The sequence below is a fragment of the Leptosomus discolor genome, chromosome 1, assembly GCF_034619465.1.
Source record: "Leptosomus discolor isolate bLepDis1 chromosome 1, bLepDis1.hap2, whole genome shotgun sequence".
Classification (NCBI taxonomy): Eukaryota; Metazoa; Chordata; class Aves; order Leptosomiformes; family Leptosomidae; genus Leptosomus; species Leptosomus discolor.
Genome location: NC_141391.1, coordinates 73,427,419 through 73,452,075, shown reverse-complemented (window position 1 = coordinate 73,452,075; position 24,657 = coordinate 73,427,419). Strand labels below are relative to the sequence as shown.

Here is a 24,657-nt window from a genome sequence, read left to right as displayed (position 1 = left end):
GTGCCCACCAAAGCGACTCTATCACTCCCCCTCCTCAGCTGGAAAGAGGAGAGACATATAACAAAAGGCTCTGGGTCAAGATAAGGACAGGTAGATCACTCTGCAATTACCATCACAGGCAAGATAGACTCGACTCGGGGAAAAACATAATTAATTACCAATCAAATCAGAGTAATGAGAAATAAAACCAAATCTTAAAACACCTTCCCCCCACCCCTCCCTTCTTTCCAGGCTTAATTCACTACTGACTTATCTACCTCCTCTCCCCGAGCTGTGCAGGGGGACAGGGAATGGGGATTGCGGTCAATTCATCACACGTTGTTTCTGCCGCTCCTTCCTCCTCAGGGGAGGACTCCTCACACACTTCCCCTGCTCCAGCGTGGGGTCCCTCCCACAGGCTACACTCCTCCATGACTTCTCCAACATAAGTCCTTCCCCACGGGCTGCAGTTCCTCACGAACTGCTCCAGCGTGGGTCCCTTCCACGGGGTGCAGTCCTTCAGGAACAGACTGCTCCAGCGTGGGTCCCCCACGGGGTCACAAGTCCTGACAGCAAACCTGCTCCAGCGTGGGCTCCTCTCTCCACAGGTCCACAGGTCCTGGCAGGAGTCTGCTCCAGCACAGGCTTCCCATGGGGTCACAGCCTCCTTTGGGCATCTACCTGCTCCAGCATGGGGTCCTCCACAGGCTGCAGGTGGATATCGGCTCCACCATTAACCTCCATGGGCTGCAGGGGGACAGCCTGCCTCACCATGGTCTTCACCATGGGCTGCAGGGGAATCTCTGCTCTGGCACCTGAGGCACCTCCTTCCCCTCCTTCTTCACTGACCTTGGTGTCTGCAGAGTTGTTCCTCTCACATATTCTCACTCCTTTCTCCAGCTGCAGCTGCTGCTGTGCAATAACTTTTTCCCTTTTTAAACACATTATCCCAGAGGCGCTGCCATCATCGCTGATTTGCTTGGCCTTGGCCAGCGGCAGGTCCATCTTGGGGCCAGCTGGCATTGGCTCGTCAGACACAGACGAAGCCTGACAGAAGCCACCCCTGTAATCCCCCCACTACCAAAACCCTGCCACGCAAACCCATTACAGAAGGCTATTTAAAGGCAAACTACAACACCTTTGGAAGATATTTTACTGCAATATTTCTCTGCAATATTGCATTATTATAGACTGAATACTGCACCATGTATCCTAAATCATGAATCACTTGTGTACCATCTTAACATTTTCTCTAGTTCTAGCATTTTTAATTGATACTGAAAGAAACAGGGTATGTTTTCTGCCTGATCTGGTATGACTGTTCTTATGTTTACCCTTTTATGTCATATTGTCTTAGAAATTTTATAAGGATCATCTAAAGGTTAGGCACTGCACATCTCTGGATACTGGTACTAGTATACAGGGCTCTACACACACTCATCACTAGCTCAACAAATCACACCTAAACCAAACGACCCAGCAGTGGGTCTCACAGCAGCATCAATTTATTCTGTCACACTTTAATTTTGGTGGACTTAGGTACTATAAATGCCTACTGTGTTTAAATGAAGCCACAGTGACAACAGTATTGAGATCCTGACCCTGTAAACAAACCTATGGAGACATCTACTGCCTTAAAACACAGAGAGATGAACCAGCATCAGGGCAGGTGCAGATCTGGAGCCTTTTCATGTGGAAACATTTGCTTTCTGATTGCTTGTCATCCTTAGAACAGCCAGTCTGGCAAGTGTCACAAACGCACTCACATAATTTTAAACAGAAAACTATCGTTTTCTTTCTTTGACATGCTTTATGTAAAAAGTCATGTCTCAGTTCAAGTAACTAGTGCATCATCTGGAGAGCCAGCAGAAAAATTGTCTGGTTTTCTCTGGTTCTTCTCCTGGAGAATATTGCGGTCTTCAGAACAAACTACGTTTTGCAGTAGATCAGGACGGCAAACACAGGAAGAAAGGCAGACAAACAGAAAGGCTGCAGTTGCTCGGATCAATAGGGATCAGTCAGTGCTGAAGAACTGAGAAAATACATTACACTGTAATTTCATTTCTTTAATTTATTTATGAAGTGATTATGTATGAAGGCAAATACTAATAGAACATTAAAGCTGCATAGTCAGGAATACATAAATAAACACTGAAATTAGGGCTGCCCTTGCAGCTTTATTGTGGTCTTTTTGTTCATATGCATTACGGTATAGCTGTTTAACTTCACATGGAAAGTCCTGCTAATTCAGAAGATGCTATTACCAGTACAAAGAACTGTATTATGCCTTCACAGAAGAAAAAACTCAAGTTTAAGCTCTGCAGTTATGCTATTGACAGATGCTCAAACCCAGTGCAGGCAGAGAAAGTTCCCAGCTTCAAATCTTCACCATTACCACCCTAGTCACACATCTCAACACACCACTGAGAGTTCAAGCGACTGACAAACTGACTACAAAGTGTTCCTCAGCAGGTGATCCAGAAAAGGATATTTGGCCCCAGCCTCCATCTAGCCAAAAGTGAAGGCAATTGCACTGCAAGCAAAAATACTGGAGCTATACAAAATCACTGATGACTTGTGCTAATTCAACCTAAATCTTGTATCAACTTAGACAAAAAATACCACCAGACACCATGTTAAGTATTTTAAAACCAAGGACTAATGCAGAATACAAACACTGACAATCACAGCTATGATCCTGAAAATCCACTTCCTCAGTTGCAGTTCAACACTGAAGCTGCCTAGACTCTACAGATTCCTAGGTTTTCAGTATTTAAGTCTTGTCAGTGAGATCATTCTGCTTCCAGAGCATGCCCAGAGCACCTCCATCTTAGCACGGCTGAGCGGCTTCTCACCATCCCCTGTTCAGGCCTTCCAAAGATTCAGAAACCAGTTGTGCTTCTGTCTCCAATAGGGCTCAATCCAACCAATATGCACAGAACAAAAAATGGATCATGTTCTAGGCCAAATATAATGGCAGGAACTATTAGTTTAATGAACAAATGTGGGTGTTCCTCCATGTTTCTTAACACAACACTTGTCAGAGCACTCATCCAGAATTGGTTTTAGTCCTCTACCTTTGACTAAGAGAATTCAAACCCACACTTCTTCCCTTTTAGGGGAATGAACTAGCTACCAGGTTGGAGGCTATCCCAAGAAGACCATGATGGGAGAGAGATGAGGTACTCCCCTAGCACTGTGGGGAATAAAATTAAAGGTTTACTGGCCCAGGCAGAGAGAGCGACACCACAAAAAAATAATTTTGATACCTTCAAATCTAGGCAATTTCTAAACCTAGTCACTGGTGAACTAAAACTGGTGTGTTTCAGCCTAAGATGGTAAAGTTCAGCAAGTTTAAACAGTAGTGAACCGAGATTTGTAAGGGAAAGTTTCAAACAACCCTAAGTTTAGATGCCAAGTATAGGTGCTACCTGTATATACGTATTTCTGAGAAAATCATCCCCAAATTGACATGTAATCAAAACTGTTCACAAATAAAATATTGATCATGCATATAATGGTAACTGTCTTGAAAGAAACATAAATTATACCATCTTGAGAAGCAGGCTGGTCAGATTCTGATAAGATTTTCTGAACTTGTCTCACTGTACTTCTAGCTTCCTCCAACTCCTTCCAGATCAAAAAGACATCTTCACGGACACCAGCTACTGCAAAAGAAATCATAAATAGAACTTGACATTTTGAGAAAATTTCTGCTTTTTATAACTCCTCAATTACCACAAAGTCATTAGATTCATCCAGATGTTGCCATAGAACCTTGTTTTTCTTGAGGTCCCACTGCAGTGACAAGTGCTGCTCTTTGACATACTTCAAAAAAGGTTCAAAGCTGGCACCAGGACATGAGAGGTGCTTAGCCTGGTGTAAGTAACCTCCAGCATTGGCCACAGATTGTTCCCATAGCGGAAGCAAATCCTTAACACTCTCGGATAACAATAAGGAAATGCCACAAAGAAATTCACATGTTGTCCCCTGGACTTCATTGCAAATGCTGGCTCCAAATACTAGACTCACCTTTGAAACTTTGAAGAGAAGATATTTTCTACTCTTTCAACTCCCTTAAAGTACATAAATACCTTTATTTAAAATTAAATCTTCTTTTCTTGAAAAGTACATGATGAAATTTTGCTAAGATAAGTTTATTTTTATCCTAGCAATTCTCAACAGTCATAAATAAGTGCTAAACAAAAATAAAATGCTTTACTATCTGGCTATATTCTCAAAAAAAAAAATTGAAAAATCCAAAGCTGGAGCTGATATAAGGTTTTCTTAATCTCAGTAGATATGTTTGTCTCGATTTAAAAAATTAAAATAAGTATTTATTTAGTAGAGTACAATTATTAAAACTGAGGCTCCATGTATACCTAAGCAGTATGAAGACTACTAAAAAATGTGTAAACTAGGTTAGTCTCAAGAGTTTAAATGTAAGTAATATGGGACAACACAGAAAAACTGTGTAATGTTACAGTAAAAATATAAAAGAAACTGAATCATGAGCTATCCTAACCACAGACACAGACCACAACTGATCGCAGATTACAATCTGTTACTGAGTTGCACATAAAGATGCTGAAGAGGCCAAACTGTATCTTATCATCTAGTGGTTCAGTTAATATACAGTGGTGGTTCACCGTATAAAAGGTAAGACATGCAAACTTGTCTACTAAAGTAGGCTATCAGTAAACAAACAAGCATGATCATTTTGTTCTTTGATAAACTTCCTTGAAATAATAACATGAGCATTTTACAAAATAACAACTTGACTTTAATTGTGAAATGTTTTTAGTTTCCAAGAAATATTTTGAAATGCGTTATTGTACACTGCCATCTCCTGGGACCTTCCTGCATTTCAAAATCATCTGTTTCAGCCATTAGAACAAAGATCAACATTTCCTAAATTACAAAAAGCTTTAGCAAAGCAAAATATTCCACAACTTAAAACACAAAAGGAAAAAAAACCTCAGTCTGTTATCTTTATCTTTTAGGTTTAAGAAAAGTATTCTGTTCAAATACTTCAGAAAGAATTCAGCTTTTCTACTAGAAACAATCTCTCCCCAGAAATGCAAAACACACAAAATCTGAGCATTGTCAAAATTCCAGCAAGTAAGGAGCTAGCATAGGGATCTTCTGATGAGTAGTCAGCCATTTGATATATACACATATACACACACCTGTTGTCACAGTTAAAACCACGAAATACACGCATTCACACCACACATGCTCATATTTCTAAGCTTAAGACTGTTAAGAATGCAATTCCAGCGGGGCTGTCTCCAACAAAATCTGGATATCCTCCACAAGCTATCAAATACGAGGATCCAGATTTAATTTTATGAACATTTTTATGTTCATATGAAAATATTCAAAGAAGTGTGCATATTTCAACTACCTTTAAAACAATACTGATGGTATCATTGTGTTGCTTCATTTCCTCTTAAACTGATGCTATGGACTCATTAAATTTACAGGATTACTGTTACTGTCCCCAGTAAGATATGTATATTGAAGTGCTATTACACAATTCTTATTTATGCTGCAGCACAGCAAAGTAAAACTGCATGCACTTTCAAAGCAAGTATGTTTGATGACACGTTATACAGGACAAATGCAGGCATCAACAACTGCACATTATCAAAGTCACGTTGCTTAAAAAACCTTTTACCTGGCAACAGTTCTTCCTGGATTCAACTGGGAGAGCAGGTTGCATGCAGTGACAACTGTAGCAACTTTCTCTACATGGGAGGCTCACCTCCACCTCAGCTTCTTTTCCTCTCCAGCTAAGGAGAAGTCGGAAGGAAAAGCTGCGCTTTTCAAAACCAAGCTCCCAAACTCAAAATATAGACACATGCAATGCACAGTATTTTCCAGGGTTGTACTCAACCTGCAGCCCGTCTCTCAAAACGCACCAGTAAAAAATGACCAAGAAAGCAGAAATCTCCCTTTGGTTTAAGTTCCCTGCGATCGTGCCTCAGCTGTGCCATTTTTGGGGGGCCACCAACCAAACAGCAGCCGAAAGTCACTCTCCTGGGGGGTGCAGTCCCCAACTGCTCCAGGCCCACTGGCTCTTGCATGCCTTCAGGTGCCTATGTCCCAGGAAAGACCTCATCATAAAAATATCCTCAGAGGGAAAGGGCCCTCTCCGTCCCTCCACCCCCTGCTGTCAAGTGTCCCCCCTGCAGCTGCCCTAGCTGGTGGTTTAACAGCCAGACCCCTGGGACCCCCTGGTTCCCACTCAAAAACCACCACATGGCAAGAGCAAAAGGGCTGCCACCAGACACACACGAGGGAACTGGCCTCAACACCCTGCCGCCTGGCCCCGGCTTTTTTTGGCTCTCGCCACAGCCATCGCAACCCTGCAGAGCACCTCACTCTGGGTAACATTTCAGATGTGCCCTGCCCTCGGTTGAATGGCATTTCTGCTTTGGAGGAGGGAGGGCCTGCAAAAGAGGAAGAGGGTGGGGAAGGGTGCGAGAAGAGCCTGCGGCGAGGGGCAGAAGCATTTTGCTGACACAAGCAAATTGAGAAGCAAGATGGTAGGTCTAAGCGAAAACACAAACACACTTGCACATGTACGCGGAAACTCATAACCACTCTCATTTCCATTTCCCAGTTATTTAACACTGTCAGACAATCTTAAAAGAAGCAGCTTTTCCACACCTACCTCCCAGCAGACAAACTCATCCAGTTTGACAAGTCTCTGTAACCCATTTGATTTCATACTCAAGACACAAAACCTGCTGTGAAAAAAAAAAAAAAAAAAAAAAAATCCCTCCCAAATAAAAAGCCTGCAAAATCTACAATATCTTTGAAACATCAAGCAAATACAAGTGCAAGTGCAAAAGCAGCTTATGGAAAACAGAAACACTTCTTACTTCTCTGATTATCTGACTTAGACCGTGGAAGCAAGTAAATACAAATATAATGGAATAAGATCTATTTTAAACTTCATTTGCCTGCAAGCCAAGATGGGCAATTTCGTTTTTTCGCTGCTGGTCCCTTCCTCAGCCTCTACGTGGCAGCAGAACATAGCAATGTTCCCTCAAGCCTTGAGTTTTAAAATCCCCACTTAGAGGGGGATGAAGAGGGGTACAAAGGAGCGCAAGAGGGGAGTACACAGCTTTACCTGTGTACCTGCCAGGTCAAGCAGCACCGAAACTCACCACAGCCCGATCAGCCCCTTTCCCACTGGGCAAATGGACAAAGCAAATGAACTTTGTATCTCATGTGGTATCGCAGAGCGACTATCTGCATCACTCGCTACACATTAGCACAGAGATTGCCCAGGCCAAGGTTAAAGCTGCTAGGACTAGACAAAGCACATGCAAGGAAAAAGCAGAGGCAACGATCTTTGCTACAGCTTGCAGGCAAAGTAGCTACTCTTAAGTCATCATCCCGGCTCTCCAAACGGACAGTTCGATCTCTCCCATGTCTGTGTACGTAAACAGCGCAGACTTCATCGACTTCAATGTCATATGGGAGGCTGGCGCTCTTATGCTTCCCATGTCACACACACCAATCTGAAATTTTCTCTGTAACCATAAGGTAAATGTGGAAAATCAAGCATGCCTAAGAACACACGCTTACACTGTTGACCAGGGGGTCAGACACATCCCTCTTCGGATTTGTCACATCAGTCAAATCCTGATTTCAATCTGTTTGCTTTTTCTTCACGCATACAGGCTCATCCGTTCTACTACACAGGAAAACACTGTGCTGAGATTTACTGTTGTTTCTATTTCAGCCAACGAAGACGCACTACTCATTTCAGGATCTAGTTCAAGGCTCCATTGCTTTTCAAGCCCTGTTTAGCACTTATCTCCCTGTCACTCCAAGCAGATGACACAACCGTGCCCCTTTTCGGCAAGAACCTTCTTCTCCACAGCTTCCACCACCTCTTGCCCTTTATGTCTTCAAGTTCCAACTTAAATTTCACCTCCCTTCCACTTATAATTTTAACTGCATAGCAGGGTTGCTTAATTCTGCAGCTTTTTGCAGACGAAGAAGCTACACAAAGAATGTAGGCAGCAGTGATAACATGAAAATCAGTGCTGAATGAGAAAATAATCAGCACGTTGGTGAAATTGGGTTTTATGTAAAAGCATTCCTCTGCCTTAAGTAAATCTGAGCCTGCCAACATAGGGACCTTAATTCTTTACTGGCTTACACCTGTTTTGATCTCAAGCATCCACTCAAAATGAGTGTAAAAAAAATTCAAATTCGGCAGTTTCTCACGCTTGATTTCTAAATGACTGCTCAAGATGCAAAACAGGGGAGAATGGAGCTCTTATCTAAAGTTTTAAATAGTTCACTTCCGACTTGTTTTGGCTAAGCAGATGAAAAACAGTGAACACGAAGTTATCCTGCATTTGCAAAACACTGTTATGCAGTGGATACCCAGAAAACTACCACATGTCCTTAAAACAGCTTTTCCAGTCCATAAAACATAATGATGAGTTTCAGTTTCCAGCTGTTGCGTTTGTGGTGCGAAACGAAGCATAATCAAAATATTCCTGTGCCTCTCCTTATTTTCAAGAAATACCACATTTGGAAGATTAAATCTCTGGTTCATTCTGTATTTATTTCCTTGTATAGTTTATGCCACACATACAAGAACCAGTTTCAGAGCCCATTAGTGAGTAGTCGACACTTTTATTGTTATTGCCTTCTGCACTCTTGAAGGAGTCTCTGAAACAAGAGACATCAGACACAGACCAGAATAATGTCTCCAACGTGTTTTCTTTTCTGAAAGGACTTCAGATTCTGCATACGACTGAAACGCTATGATTGGCTGCCAGTGATGTCACGACTGTGCTTATAATACCTAGTAAATGCAGAAAGCTAATTGTTCCTTTTTAATGTGTAAATTCTATGCCATAATAGCAATAAGACACAACAGACAATGCACTTCAAGGGGATTACTGCCCTTTTGAGTGATTAAAGCTATTCAGCATTCGGCTTTAGAAACAGTGGTGAGGAAGTAATTTCAGTCATACAGGAGCTCTAGGCCCATCTATTGAAACACGTCGACTGCCCTGGGGGAAGAGGAAGCCAGCTCCCCCCCATGCACACCCCCAAATGGGGTCCAGCGAGGAAGCACTCGTAGCAGACTGAAGGAGAGCATTATACTGCTCTGAAATAGGGTTTTGAAGCATACTCTGCTGTTGGTTTCTAAACCCTGCCTGTGTGAGGCTTCAGTGTCCCTTCACAAAGCAAAAAAACAGGTGGGTGACACCTCACTCTCTTACTTCTGGCTCCCCACTATGGCTCTCTCACACTGTTATAACAACAGTCCTAGTGAAGGATAGGTTAGTACACAAGGAGCTAGAATACAATCCAGGGAACATGGGCCAGTTAGTCCAAGACGGACAAACGATCTTAGGTGAGTCACTAAATCCATCTTATGCCACACATTCCCTAGCAGTAAGAAGAGGATAACACTAATCTTACCTTTGGGGCAACACTGATGCCCCTCAGCATAATGGGGATGTAAGCCATTAGAATAAAGAGGTCTTATGCCTCCTGATATTTAAAATAAATCATTTTTTTAATTTGATGTCCTGCTGATAAAGATACCAGACTTGACACCACAGCCTCCCTTCACATCACAAGTCCCCAGTCCAGCCCCACTGAACAGTAAGGCTGACTTACCCAGAGGAAGCAGCAGTGTGACTAATAAGAAACACACTTCGAACTTTCTGCCCAGCTCCACCCCCCAGGAAAACTGTTTCTTTCTGTTATTTGTTTCCTCCTGGGCTTTTTTTCATCAATCCCCTCCCCCCCACCCCCGCTGCCTTTGTCCCTTCTTTTCTATGGTGACTTTACTGTGCTTGTTGCCTGTCTTTTATGACAAATCCAGATCTTGAGAGAAGCAAGTCAACCTCATGTGGATTTAATCCCCTCATATTACATATGAACCGTATTGATGTGTCTGTTGTATTAGATGGTCTTCCACGCTATTTCTCTTTCTTTCTGCCATTTCTCTGTACATTTCCACAAGGTCACTGGCATAAGCACACCAGTACTATTCTTCATCTCCCTAAATAAATCTTCCTTTTTTCACTTCTTTTTCATTCTCACATGCACATCCTCTGCTCTCTTCACTTCTCTTGTTTCCTTTCCCTCTCCTTCCCACCCACACAATCTCCATTTGACCATTCCTGTCCTCACTCCACCTACAGAAGGCCTCTTTTGATTTTACACTTAGCATGTTTCCGTATTACATTTCTATTCTGAAACCTTGCTGAGAAAATCAGTTATCTTGGCTTTTCTATTGTCTACCTAGTGGCATTCGCCCTTTCACTCTTCTGGAATTCAGGGCAATTAGTCCTTTTCCATCCTCTTCACATTTTAGTGCAGGTCCAGTAGCATCTCTATAGTCATTCTTCTCAGCAAAAGCATGGAATCTGTAATACAAAATGAGTTTTCACCAGTATGTAAGCTACATAAATACTTCCCTAATTTTAACGAGATATATGTCACACGTGCAAGATCATAGTAGTGTACAACTTCAGGATTATCTGCTTTTCTATTCAAGATAATCTAAACCTTACAACTACAACAACACTATGAATATTATCAAACATTTTATATACACTTATGTACATTCTGAAGTCTTCTCATGAAGAACATCTGTTCATTTTGGTATCATTTACTCTGAGGCACCTTCCTTTTCTATCTCCTGGAAATCTATTTTTAATTAATGCTTTTAACATGCTGAGCAAGCATGTCATTTGAGATGTCTGTGGTGACACTTAACACCTTTTTACCAGATTATCCTCACAGTTGAAAGCCCAACAGGAACATTTATTGCATTATCGACATACAAATCAGGAAGTCAAGCAGACTTCATTTACCCTCATTGTCAAAACAGAAAAGATCTCGGAGGAGGAAAAAGATGCTTTTCTAAAATAGAACTACACTAGAAACAAGCTCAAGCCATGAAAAGCCCATGAACTTAGCCATTCCTAACAGAAAGCTGACTTAAACTCATAGACAGTTACCGGGCAAATACCCAGCAGCAAGATATTAATTGGCCCATTAAGTCTCTGCACCAAAGCTAGACTCATGTAAAAATAAGACAGTGGGAATCATATCAAACAAAACGATTCCTCTCAGCTCCCTCCCACAACTCTTCTTGCCTCTTTCACTACCATACAAGAAACAATCACTTTCCTTTCATAAAGGAGGTAAAAACATTGCCAAAAGAAAGTGAAGGATGGTGACCAGCAATGTACCTGGTACCATCGAGGTACCACAGTTCTAAATGACCACAATCATTTTAGGCACACATCAGACCAAAGCAAACATAACACTTCTCCCACAGTCCTGTTTTTTGGCAGGTGCTCCATCTCTTAAAAGCTACTTCTAAACACAGATGGCTATAAAAGAGCTAAGCAGCTGCCATCTTACCAATTGCTCTGCTGTCATTTAGGAGATTTCTACTGTTGGAGGTCTTCCCACTCTTGCACAAACAACAGTGAAACAGAAAGAGCTAGCAGCCATTTCACAGCTCTGTCACTGTACAGTGACTTCTGTTAAGCAGAGAAACACCTACTGACTCCTACTGCCCTCTTGCTGTTCACCATGAGTTTGGTATTGTAGAGTTTTGTCTTTGTTCATGTTTTCCTTATTTTGAGATCAGAATCAAGATTGAAGTGGTCAATAAGCCATGTGGAATATATCAGTTTCCACCAACCATACCAAACAGATGCTAGACAGCACAGTACAGAACTACATTTCCACACAATCAGGCCTGATGGATAACACCACATCAGTTTTCTGATGTTCCAGGAACTGCCCGTTTAGGACAGGCATTACCTTTTCAGTACATGCCTGTATGTCACGTGATCCAACAAAACTCTAGACCCTTTGCTGGTGCCTGTGGATATTACCAAAGCACAAAGCAATACAATAAAAACTTGTTTCAGTTTATGTTGTGACCCTTTCCCCTGAACAATTTTTCAGACTTCAAAAGAGGAGCAGATGCCAGATGATTTAGGACATAAAAAAGGAATGGCCTTTCTGCAAGCCAGTGAGCACATATGTGGAGACAACCCGGTCTGTTCAAGTAGGACCTGCATTTTAGTTCTATCTCTTAGACTATTTCCTCAATTTCCCCAGACCGCTTACTGAACTGCTTTGTTTCATTTTCCTCAGGAGTAAAACAGGGATTATATTCAGATATCTTCCGATACCATTCCTAGCAGCAAAGCACTTTACAAGTACTGAAATCATTACTGTGTTGCTTCTTTGTCATACCTGCCAGAGGCCAAGCGGCTCAACTCTTTCAGAAAAATAATGGTTTCATCTTCCCTAGCATTGAAAGAGACAGCGTTGACTGGACAGGGGCCATCAGAAACCTTCTCAAGGAGTAGCTGCTTTGTGTCCACTGGAATATCACCCACAGCAAAGTAATAAACAGCTTCAACCTGTCATTAAACAGAAACAAAACTGGGAATCGGAAGACATTGTTTTACATAGATCCCTGGTGCTTATACAAGCACTGTCCTGTGCTAAGTACTGGTAGGAAAATTTGGTAGAACTAATGCATTACTTGGGCTACGAGATTTTCAAATCTTTGGTTCTCCCTCTCATTTACACAAGTAACTCAAATGAATTCAAATTTCCTGAAATGAGAAGAGAACCTGGTCCACAGCCCCTGGGTCTGATTCTGCCCGGTGCAAGCCCCTTTCCACAGAAGTTAACGGAAACCAAAGAGAGGTATAAGGACGGACAACTGTATTATTAGTCAAGACAAGGCTCTGCGCCACATTCCACTTTTATGAAGAGAGATGCTATGTCGGTGCCTTGCCAGGGCTAAAAATCAGTAGGAACTTTCATAGCAGACACACTTTTACTGGCAGTATGTATTTTAGGGCAGGAAAGATGCATCATTCTTTGAATGCTAATGTTGGTATTTACAGATGTGCTGGTTTTGGCTAGGGTATTAATTTCCTTCACAGTAGCTAGCATGGGGCTGTGTTTTGGATTTGTGATGAAAACAGCGCTGATAACACAGGGATGTTTTTGCTATTGCTGAGCAGGGCTCACACAGAGCCAAGGCCTTTTCTGCTTCTCATCCCACCCCACCAGCGAGCACACAGGGGACACAGCTGGGACAGCTGACCCCAGCTGACCAGAGGGATGTCCCATACCATATGACGTCTTGCTCAGCATATAAAGCTGGGGGAAGAAGAAGAAGGAAGGGGGGGGGGCATTCAGAGTGATGCTCTTCTGATTCTTGCCCTCATCCCACTGGGAGGGGTGTGAGTGAGCGGCTGGGTGGGGCTTAGTTGCCAGCTGGGGTTAAACCAGGACAACAGATAATTCGTATTTTTTATACTTTCCAAGGCAGAAGGAGCTCGGCAGGTTTATTATGACTACACACACTTATATTCTGAAAACGTTATTGCAAGGAGAGAAGCTGAAGAAATGTAATACTCAAGCAATAACGAAAGGACATTATGAGAAGTTTGATGTTACCTGCACTTACCCATGCTAACAGTCCTCATGGTAAGTATGCTTCTTGACTTTTCACCATCATTAAAAAGAAATGTAACAGCAGCTATCCCACACCGACGTTCAAGACAATAAGTATAGAGTATCAGTCCTACGGCATGGTACATACCAACTGATAAATATCTGATAAATAGTCATTTAACTGAAAAAAATACACTCAAATAGGAACCACGGGACATGCACCACAACAGAGAAGACAACTATTTGAGCCTGGGATGGCACTGAGGAAATGTTTCTGCACCCACATAATTTCATGCAGTAGTAAAGCAAATTCAGTATCATCTGTAAGTGTGTTCACGCATTTCCACTACTGCCTTTGATACTGATTTATATTTCAGCTCCCTGAATCCACAGACTGGCACATGAACATCCTCTGTCCAGTTGGTACTCAAAGCTTCCAGGCTGTAGGATCCCCGTACTGTCCCCATCTTAAGCACGTTGATACAAACTGACATGACTTCTGGATTCCAAGCTCTCTCCCTCCTCCACCTTTTGCCACAAATACTTGGTCTGATCCTCAGCATTGGAAGACACCTCTCCCACCCAGCAACCCAATCTCAGGCTAGACCAGGCAAATAAACAAAGCAGCACCTTGCCGCCTTGGGCTCCCCTTGTAGAGTGGGCGAGACACTCCATGTGGGAGGCAGGGCCCATAGTTACACATCACGCTTGCTTGGGAGCAAGAGGTCTGTGGTCAGCCAGGTGTCCTGGCATCACTGTTAACGCTAGACAAACACTAAGGTTAAAGAGAAGAATGAATGAGTTTCATTAAAGTGCAAGATTAACAAAATACTTATTAGCTTTAGAAAAAGGTGCACAGAAACAAAATGAAAGAACTCTTGCTCCTATCTGTGCTTTAGTTCAGTTTTACGCAGTTCCCTCTCTGTTTCAACCAGCTGAAAAGCTATCCAAGCATGCCCACAGCTCTCCCAGCTGAGACTTAGTCGCTGGACAACACCTTGTTCCTATTCCTTTTCCTGAAGAAGCTCCTGACCTGAGGGAATGCATGCATGTTGCACAACCACTTTTCCCTGTGTTCCTTCAGATTCACATCTTCTCCCCGTCCCTCCTAAGACTGACAACAATTCATAAACTTGATATTCAATAAGGATATCAATTTTCACACTTCCTCCAAAGGATTTTCTGCCTGCCTCTGCAACTTTTAAAATGCTGACATTTCTTGGGCATAGCTGATGCAGAACCAGCTCCTCACAAGAAAATAAACAAAATTGCTAACCACAGACAATTCACTCTGCTTAACTACAAACCCAGCAACACCATACCACAAAGGAAATGTTCCTTAGAGATTAGTGGGGAAAGGTTAAAACTTTTCCATTTAGTCCCTCATATTTTGAAAGTTATAATTTATGCAGGAAGAACAACAAAATGAACAGTTCCTCACAGTCTTTACCTTGGTGGGGAGGTGTGTTTTGGATGGGTGACCCACACTTTGCAGAGTGGCACCTGCACTGAACTGCAAGTTAAACATTGTGGATGCATCTGTGGCAGGTAGAGATCAAAGGGTTGCAACCTTACAGCAAAGTGACCCTAAGTTTGGCACTGACAGGTCATGAAGAAAGGAAATCTAGGGAGTCACCACACATGGGAAGGAAAGCTCAGCTAAAGGAATGACAGGAAGAGCCAAGTCTAGGGGAAAAAAGAGCTATTGTTTTGGAGCAACTTCTGTTGATGAAGCCAGTTCTGAGAAATGAGTCATTTATGACTGTTCAGTGAGTGCGCAGCTTTTGCCTAGGACTGAATGGGGTCTCTCCCAGCCTGCAGTACAGTGAAGCTTGGCCTCAAGTGAACTGTCAGTTATGAATGATAATGACTGCTGTTAGGAGTAATTGAAGTTTGTTTTATGTTGAGCACCTGCCACAATTGACTCCCCCGGATTACCCATTAGCCCACCAATGTCCAGAAAAAAATAATAGATGTCTCACTGTTGGACAGATTTTAATTTCTGTTTATTCATATGCAGACCCACCAGGTCCAACAAGCCTTTTTTTCGTCCTGACAATGCTGAAATCTAAATACAATCTTTTTTTGTTTCCCACCAGGAAATCAGTAATACACTGCAAACTTAAAACGTTAATAAAATTTATAATAGAATCATGGAATCACAGAATAGTTTGGGTTGGAAGGGACCTTCAAAAGCCATTCAGTCCAAGCCCCCTGCAGTGAGCAGGGATATCTGTATCTAGAGCAGGTTGCTCAGAGCCCCTCCAACCTGACCTGGAATGTTTCCAGTGATGGGGCTTCTACCACCTCTCTGGGCAGCCTGTGTCTGTGTTTAACCACCCTCAGTGAAAAAAATTTCTTCCTTGTATCTGGTCTAAAATTTACAAAGAATGCCTTTAAAAAAGCAGTCATAAAAAAATCTCACTTCCATAATTTGTTCCTCACCCAATTCCTGTTTAATATTGGTTTCCAAACATCAAGATTCACCTGGATGAGAATCCACCAGCACAGGGAACCAGAAGGAAATCCAAGCCAAATTTACCTTCTCCTTCTAACAATGTTTCAGAATGAGATTTACAAAGGAGTTAGGACTGGATTCGTGCACAGGGATGGATCTTAATGGCAGTGAAAACCAATAATTCTAGGCTATACAGAGTAGACCATCTTTTCCATTCAATTCAGGTGCTAGGGAGCTGAAACAATGTACATTGAACGCAAATTTCATAAAATATCTCTTTAACAACACAAGTCTTAAGTGACTATCTCAAATGATGGCATCTATGTTTTACACCTTCTGACTGCTATAATGAATAAAGTAATATGGTGCTTTTAGAAACAGAGAGAATTTAATTGCAGTGATACCTGTGCATGCTTTGTCTTTTTGCCCTGGAAGAAACTCTAGCTATAGCCTGGCTGATGAAAAAGCATTTTCATATCACTACCATGAGCTAATGCTTAAATAAATCTCAGTACTTACTATTTTGGATTTTAAATATAATTTTCCATGAGCACTTTGGGTACATAACAAAATAAAAATGGTTTCCCTGTCTTCAACAATGTTAATACTAGCAATTTTTTCATAAACTTGAAGCCCTGAAAAACATGTATGGCAAAGAAAGTGGAAGGGAAGATGTTTTCTCTTTCCCTTAATGACTGAATATGTTATTTATTCTGTGTACTCTAGAAAAGAAAATAAACAAGTTTCTGCATTCAAAATACAGTACATTTACACAAACAAGCCATCAGTAAACACAGTATGCAGCTACACTTGGGGGAAAAAAAAAAAAAACAACCCTTTCCAAATGCCATCATTAATATTTATCTTTGCAATATTCATCAGGGCAAATCACAGTACCCAGTCTGGCCCTGAATATTCTTGGATTTACTTGAGGCTTCTGAAAAGTTGTATGAGCTTACCGCCTCGTCACTCATGGCTTCCAGCAGGGCTTCAGCAGGGCTGGTATGGCTGGCAGCTGTCATACGGTCCAGCTTCCAGAGCCATGTAACAGCAGACTTTACAGTATGCTCAGACACAGGAGTAGATTTCTGTTGCCACTTCATAAGATCCTGAGCAGCCCTGAAAATGACATTAACTATAAATCAGAAATAGTGAGAATAATGCTGGCAGAACAAAAGCCACTATTCTTTTATATTCTTAAGTAACAATTACAATAAACCACACATACTAAATCTAGACTTGCAATAAAAGAAGTAAAGGAAAAATAAAACCCTTAGAAAAACACTGTAAATTTTATAATAATTTTTTTGAGACAACTGTTTCCAAAGTAGGGTCAAGAGAGCTAAAGTACTTTAAAAACAGTTCCTAATTCATATCTCCCCCTAACATAAAAACACAATCAAGTCTTTTAAAACATGTATATGAAAAAAAATTCTGGCTTCCACAGGTCTCTCCACAACTTGCTGCATGACCTTTGTGTCAGAACATTTTAACTGACACGCTTTTTTGTAGTAGGGCTGATCTTTATCTACCGATCAAAATAAAACTTATGATGCTAAGCTTTTTGATATTTTAATTGATCAAAGGCCTTAGTCTCAATGGCAGTACAGAAGTACAAAGTACATGAGCATGTATGCCTGGGTATTTGTACATAAAAAGACAGAAATAAAATAAAAACCCAACTGGTTCCAGTATCTGCAGCATTCCATCAAGGACTATTTTGAAGTTTCCTGCAAATCTAAAAGACAATTATGTTTTCCAAGATTCTTTTAAAGTCATAATTTATATGCCATGTTGTCCTTTGCCTCCCTCCCGTGCAAACAAACAAATCAATGAACACAATTGTTGTGCCTCAATTTTGACTCGGCTTTGCAGATCATTTTTGAAGAAAACATTTTATGTGCTTTTCAAAGGCTATGGGAGTTATCTTCTACTTTTCAAATCTCAGTTCTATCACAAGCTAGAGAATTAAGATAGGGCACCAGAATCAAATTTGTAGGACAAAGCTTGGGTAAAACAACTTTAAGAATTACAGTGTAGTTGCAAGTTACCATTGTGGAACCAATTTTAAAATTATATGACCTACTTTGTGCACCGTTTTTTTTCATAGTCACAGAATTCCACTCATCTATCCAAACCCAAGCTTGCCTGTTCAAACCTTTAAGCATATATGAGAATTTGTGCAGAGGTACATAAATTTGAATAGCTGCTTCTATTCTTCTGTTTCTAACTAAATCCAAATTCATTTATTCATGTTAGGGAACAAGCATTTGTCCTTTTGTTATGGAAATCTAGTATTGTTTCCTAGTTCTGCTACCGATTTCTGTGACCATGGAAATCTATAGAAATACAAATGACTATGCCCCTGCCTATGGCACTTGGGGGGGGCGTACATTTAGCTGTAAGGCAGAAATCTGTAACGCCTAAAGACACAAAAATGCCTAGGCAGTCAGACGGGATCCCACTGTTTCACTCTGTAATACTCAGACGCCTGAAGAGCACTACTGCTGTTGCAAAGTCCCCCTTATCTTTCTGTTTTACTATGCTACATTTATAGAAGGCATGTATCGCTATTTGGGTCCTGTTAGTTTTTATCTGTTCTTCAGGGTAACAATGGTCTTCTGTTAAATGGAAGTAGCAAGCTCAGCATGACTGTGGGTGAAGCTTGGTGCAAAATCTATAGATACTACCACGACATGAATCAGGACAATTTCCACTACAGAAAGCGTATTATCCAAACACATGTCTATATGATATGCGGCTTCTTTTTATTCTCCAGCAATGGGCAGACATGGAGTTCTTTGTTTAGCCTGGAGAAGGCTCCAGGGAGACCTTACTGCAGCCTTTCAATAATTAAAGGGGGCCTATAAGAAAGATGGGGACAGATTTTTTAGCAGGGCCTGTGGCAATAGGACAAGGAGCAATGGTTTTAACCTAAAAGAAGGTAGATTCAGACTAGACATAAGGAAGAAATTTTTTACAATGAGGCTGGTGAAACACTGACACAGGCTGCCCAGAGAGGTGGTAGAAGCCCCATCCCTGGAAACATTCAAGGCCAGGTTGGACGGGGCTCTGAGCAACCTGCTCCAGCTATAAATGTCCCTGCTCACTGCAGGGAGGTTGGACTAGATGGCCTTTAAAGGTCCCTTCCAGCCCAAACCATTCTATGATTCCATGATTCTTTCTGCTTACCGAATGAGGTTGAATTTGGCAATTTGGGTCACCTGTTCCACAAGTACCATAGAAAGCGCATCCCGACATAGATCAAATTCAGTTGGAGCCACAGTGCCAAAATCCAAAACAATGACAATGCACCGTTCTTGAATCACTCCAAATATCTGCCGGCTCTCACTGGTTAACCATTCCATTCGCTGCTTATATAGCTCAATAGCTCCCATTAGACAATCCACAAAATGAAGAATCAGTTCTTTTTTGGCTGTCAGCTTTATTTAAATAAGGGAGAGAAAGAAATTGAACATCAAAACAAATAATAAAAATGCAGCCCCAAGCTTAGCACAGCTGCAATAGCTGGTTTGCAAGTGCCAGATATGCCAGCCAAGGTAGCAGTGAAAACAACCCATTTTTCTTCCACTATTTCAAGAGCAAATACTTGACAAATGCATTTAAGCTATAAAGAAAAGACACCGCGTTTTGTCCTAATTGCTTTTCATAATCTTTTTATATGAGCATGGGACAGTGCCAGTGGGTTGTCTGACTTGTCTGTCTCAAGACTGGAGCAATTAGAATGAGCTGAACACAGGCTAGAATGTAGAAAGGGCTGCAGAGCAGATGGGTGAACAAACAAGGACACAGAAACTTTGTACCTTCTTAGACTAGAATTTTGACTGGCTCTTAAAACTTTGTACAGCCATACAAGGGAGCTTATGGTTTGGTTCTGGGGCACTTCAATCTCCACCTTGTCTTTAGCATTTGAAAGGAAAATGTAAAATGTTTCCTGTTTGTACTATTATTTCACTAACAATGCCCAGCATTACAGATTAACTATTTGTGGGTAGGTGCTTAGGCAAATTTAGTTCAGACTGCAATCAACAACAAAAAGTTCCCATACCATATCTGTAAAATAAGTAAAACCTAGATTCAGTATTAAAATTAAAAACAGCAGACCCTTCCCTATGAATATATGTATACACATTCACCATGCAAAATGATCTCTGGGTTTAAAAATTCACCACAGGTTCCACTAAAGACACTCCCCAATCTCTCTGACCCCTGCAAGCTAATTTACCAGCTACCTTCTACCTCCAACAGTCCCTTCCGGGACTAAGTACAAAACTTTGGAGATACAAATGTTTCTAAACAAGAACATTTCTCGGGGAGAAGATATTTTGTGTGTCAGTCTGCACACTTCTTCCTCTCATTTGTATTTTCCTCTGTTCTTTAATGTCAGCTAGGGCCCTGTACTGTGCCTCCCAGATACAGAGTCTCAGGCTGTCTGCCAAAGGAATTTAGGCCTGGGAAGGAGCACTTAGAAAATCAGTTTCCTCTTATGACAGCCAGACTCATACAAAAAGCTTATTGCACTACATCGATCAAACTCCATCTTAAAATAAAACAGTTTTCTTGCACCACCCCTTCACTTGTAGTCGGCCGTTCCAGATTCACATTTCTCCGAGGGCTGGAAAACTTCTGACTGTCCAGCCTAAATTTATTCATGGCAATTCATACCCATTTATTCTTGGGCTAGCATGCCTTTTAGCATAAAAAAAAATACAGCTTTTCCCTATCCCTGTAATTTGCCTTCCTGTAGGCATTCAAGGGCAATAATGCCACCCTTTGTCAGTCTTCTTCAGCCTTACTTACATACGTCAACATCAACCCTCTTATAAGATCAGCACTCCACTGCAGTTCATCCTACTAGCTCTTCCCAGTATCTGTACTGGTTTGAATTGCTTCTTCTCAACCCATGGTAACCATGGTACACAATATTGTACACTATATCCAAACTGAGACCTCACAACGTCACCAGATCTTGCAGAGTGGCATTGCTGCCTTAATACTACTAGAAATGTCTTCCCTACTGCTCACAACATGTCCTAAGATTAAAAGACACATAGGTATTTCACATGGAATCAATGGGAAAAAATGAGAGGAAAAGGCTCCTTGAAATGGTTCTTTTCCCATTCTTAAGCCTTGTGCCTCAGAAATGACTCTAGTTATCAGAAAAAAATGACAAGCCATTTGCTTTTGTAAAATCCTTTATGAATTAACTCTCTCCCCTCCTTGCGCACATGGATATCTCTTCAATCAGAATCCATCCTCTTAACAATGGGGCCGCCAGCAGCTGTTGCTAAGACATTCCTTAGAACATGAGCCTGGGCAGAGCTCCAGCTAGCTGTCTCTATAGAGCAGGCTGAGCCTTTTGTGACCCACTGGCACTAAGCAAAGCAGCGCTTTGCATCAGCAACGGCAGCGCATTATGTCTACTTATTTCTGCATCCCCGTTTGTTTTATTGCCTACGATTTTATTTTTTTTTTTGACTCAGCTGAGCATCTTCTTTTTAAGCGTTCCCTCTTTCAAGACAGGGTAAATGTTGCTTAGAAACTGTAGTCTTGTCTGGAAAGACTTACTGCAATGCTGCACCAAGGCAAGAGCATAAGACTTTGCAATGAAAATAAAGAAAAAGATATCTAGCTTGTCCACCACCGATCGAAATCACCTAAAAAATAGGGGAAAAAAATGATCAAAAGACACAGTTCTCACAAAGAATATAAGTATTTCATGCCACAGGGAGACATTTTAGTCACATCATTCTGCTACGTGATAACAACTTCCAAGTGCACAGGGAAGTTACCATAAGTCAGTCACACTTACATTATACACGCTGACATCTTGTGCTCTCTTGTATTGAGGAAACAGACCATCTGCATACCGAGAAGCCACAAGTTTCCCCAAGGTGGTCACGTAATCTACAGTAAAGGTCACAAAAGATCAAGTTGCTAATCATAAGGATTACTACAAACAGATACTTTTCAGGTTGATGTGCATACCATCCACGTGCGAGGCACATGCAACTGTATTGAAGAGTTAACATTAAGAAACTTGAGAGAAACCCTAACTATGTTTTGGGTTTACATTTTTTTCTGGCTATGTCTGACAGGGCCCCGAGGGCACCAACAGGCCTCGATTGCCACAATCAGCCTCACCTGGGTCTGTACCCAGGCCTGGGCACCCAGTCTTTGCTTCAGCTGTGTTGTAGGTGTAGCTGTCTCAAGTCCTGCTGCTAGGACCTCTCTCCTGGATAGACCTCTCAGCCCTGTGTTATAGCCTTGTCTCCAGTTCTGTCTCCTGCACGTGCCTCTAAGACCCATGTTGTGGCCTTATCTCTAGTCTTGCCTCTGGCTGTTGGCTGCACTCCCTGACTGGGCCCTAGAGGTGGTTCATCACCTCACCCAGCCTGGGACTGCCTGCGGACACGGTTAGCAGCACCCTGCTCTGCCTGCGGTGCTTAGGTGCTGCAGGACTGCATCCTGCTCACTGAGGGCACTGCCTGGGCTGTGGTGCCCTTTGCCTTCTGGCTCATTTTCCCCCAAGAGCCCTGCTCTTGCTGCTCCCTGCCATTTTAGTCAGAAGTGGGGAAAACCCACACATTTAATTATCTATAGACCAAAAAGTTACAGGGGACTTCAATAAATTAAAGGTTTAGGCAATTAAACTTCTGTATTATCCATTTACCTCACAACAGGACTTGCAAATATTTGTTCATCAAACAAAATACAAGATCTGGTACAGATAATACTGTTCTCTTACACAACTAAATGGGTGCAGAAGTGGGTGCAACTAAGGAAAAGGTTGCACTCTGCTCTTTCAGTAGCTAGAAATCTTCTACAGGACCTCCAGTGACAGGAGAACATTGGGAGTGGGAATATTTAACACCACAAAGCAGCTATTACAGCATGCTGCCCTGCTAAGCCAGTACATTCTGCTTCCTAAAATTACACTGTAACATTAACCCTGCTTAACAGCTTCATCTTCATCTACAGCATACAGGATTTCAAGATCCGCACTGTTGATCTTTGAATGCCCCATGGACACAAGCCAGCCAAAATCTTAAATTATGCAACCTAGAACAACTGCAACACATTACAATTCCTACTTCTCAGGCAGCAAGCTGCTCAAAGAAAAGAATATCTTACCATGCTCTGCACAGCACTATTATGGCAGTGATTAATAATTATTAGCAAACCCTTCCCCTCCAGCTGTCAGATAACTGCAAAGGAAGGAACATTTTCCTATAGCCTGACTTTGCATGAAAAGCAGCCTGAATTCTAATCAAATTTAACTGCTTCCTTAAAGCTGGATCCCTGGAAATAATACACTATTCCCAAGCAGGTTGGCTAGCCCTGATGATCAACTAGTACATTGCAGTTTATGGCACAACACACATTATATTTGCCATCTAAAAATGGATAGAAATCTTACAGTGTGTTACTTGCAGGAAAAAAAGACAAACAGCCTCAGCAGCACGAGTTATTTCCCAGCTATAGCTAAATTGGAGAGGATTTGAACTAGAGCCTCGGGTAAAGCAACAGTACAGTTGCATAAGGAAAGCCTTTCTCAGATCCTAAGTCCTTCTCAGATCAAAAGGAGATGGAGTTCCTCAGTTCTCTGAACTGACAATGTCAGCAACTGCAGATACAGCTTCCCTTTCTGCCATTATCATACAAGATGAGACAACATGAAAATCTCCTCTGTGTGCACTGGGGTGCAAAATGAGTGTGCACTTATATTCAAAGTCGGGGGGGTTATTATAATTCTATTATTGATTTTTCTTATACCTTTCCTGTGCTGGAATCCAATCTGTGACAAAATCTGGGATAGGGACAATTTGTTTCTTTTGAGCCCATGACTTTGAAGCCATTTAGAAGATGAAACGAGAGGCTGTACATCTGTGTCCCACTGACTAACTGCCAGTCTCCTTCCCTTCTCTTTTGATTCCTTCTTGTGGGCCTCATGGGAATCTTTGGGATCTTGTCTTTGATTCAAAGCACAGACATCTGTTGTAAAGAGAAATGAGGGAAACACAACATTTATACTTTAACCAAATGATTCACTTCAATTGTCTCCTTTCTTTACCTGTATTCCATGGTACTCTGTACGCATATAGCTCACCTCTTGTTTTCTTTTGTTATACTGAACAATGTTCTTAATCTGGAAAGCTGCTCTCAGTCCTACAGATCTACTTGCTGTTGTGTCTTTTGATTCATCCATATACATTTACCTTCAATTTATTAAAGAAAACAACTCTTGTATGCTGAAATCCAAGCCCTGAAATCTAAGTCCGATTTGCCAAATGGTAATTCTTCAGGCTCCTAAGACATCTCTCCTAACTCTTTGGAATCAGAACTCATTATAGGCATTCAAAGACTGTCTGACCATCACCACATACACATCAGCAGCATTATGCAATAAACAAGGATTTATTAACAATTACACATTGAACTCCTACCCTAAGCAATATCAGCGCCAGCAGCAGATCCTGACTTTATTGCAAGGCTGGTGAAACTCCCTCTCCTCACATCATTTACCTCAAGTGTAAATGATGGTTCTGGCAGTATCTGCTCCAGGCTGTGATGGATTATGTGCAAGCACAGGAAATCATGGGCATGATGGTCCAGTTTCATTTTAAATTCCACAGAACAATCAATCAGGACCAATGTACAGCTGGCTGGTCTAGCCCCACTGGCAACTGGCAGCAGAGGCA

General features: G+C 41.7%; 1 protein-coding gene across 1 annotated transcript in view; it reads right to left on the bottom strand.

Moving 5' to 3' along the window:
* The window catches only part of VWA3B (von Willebrand factor A domain containing 3B), an 84,411-nt gene that overhangs the window by 57,489 nt on the left and 2,265 nt on the right, over positions 1-24,657 (bottom strand). The window contains exons 2-8 of the mRNA XM_086481929.1: positions 23,732-23,928; positions 21,768-21,862; positions 19,127-19,377; positions 16,894-17,053; positions 12,256-12,425; positions 10,276-10,400; positions 3,531-3,647 (exon numbers count right to left, since the gene is read on the bottom strand). Coding sequence (XP_086338055.1) covers positions 3,531-3,647; positions 10,276-10,400; positions 12,256-12,425; positions 16,894-17,053; positions 19,127-19,377; positions 21,768-21,862; positions 23,732-23,928 — 1,115 coding nt within the window. The remainder of the gene's footprint in view (positions 1-3,530; positions 3,648-10,275; positions 10,401-12,255; positions 12,426-16,893; positions 17,054-19,126; positions 19,378-21,767; positions 21,863-23,731; positions 23,929-24,657) is intronic.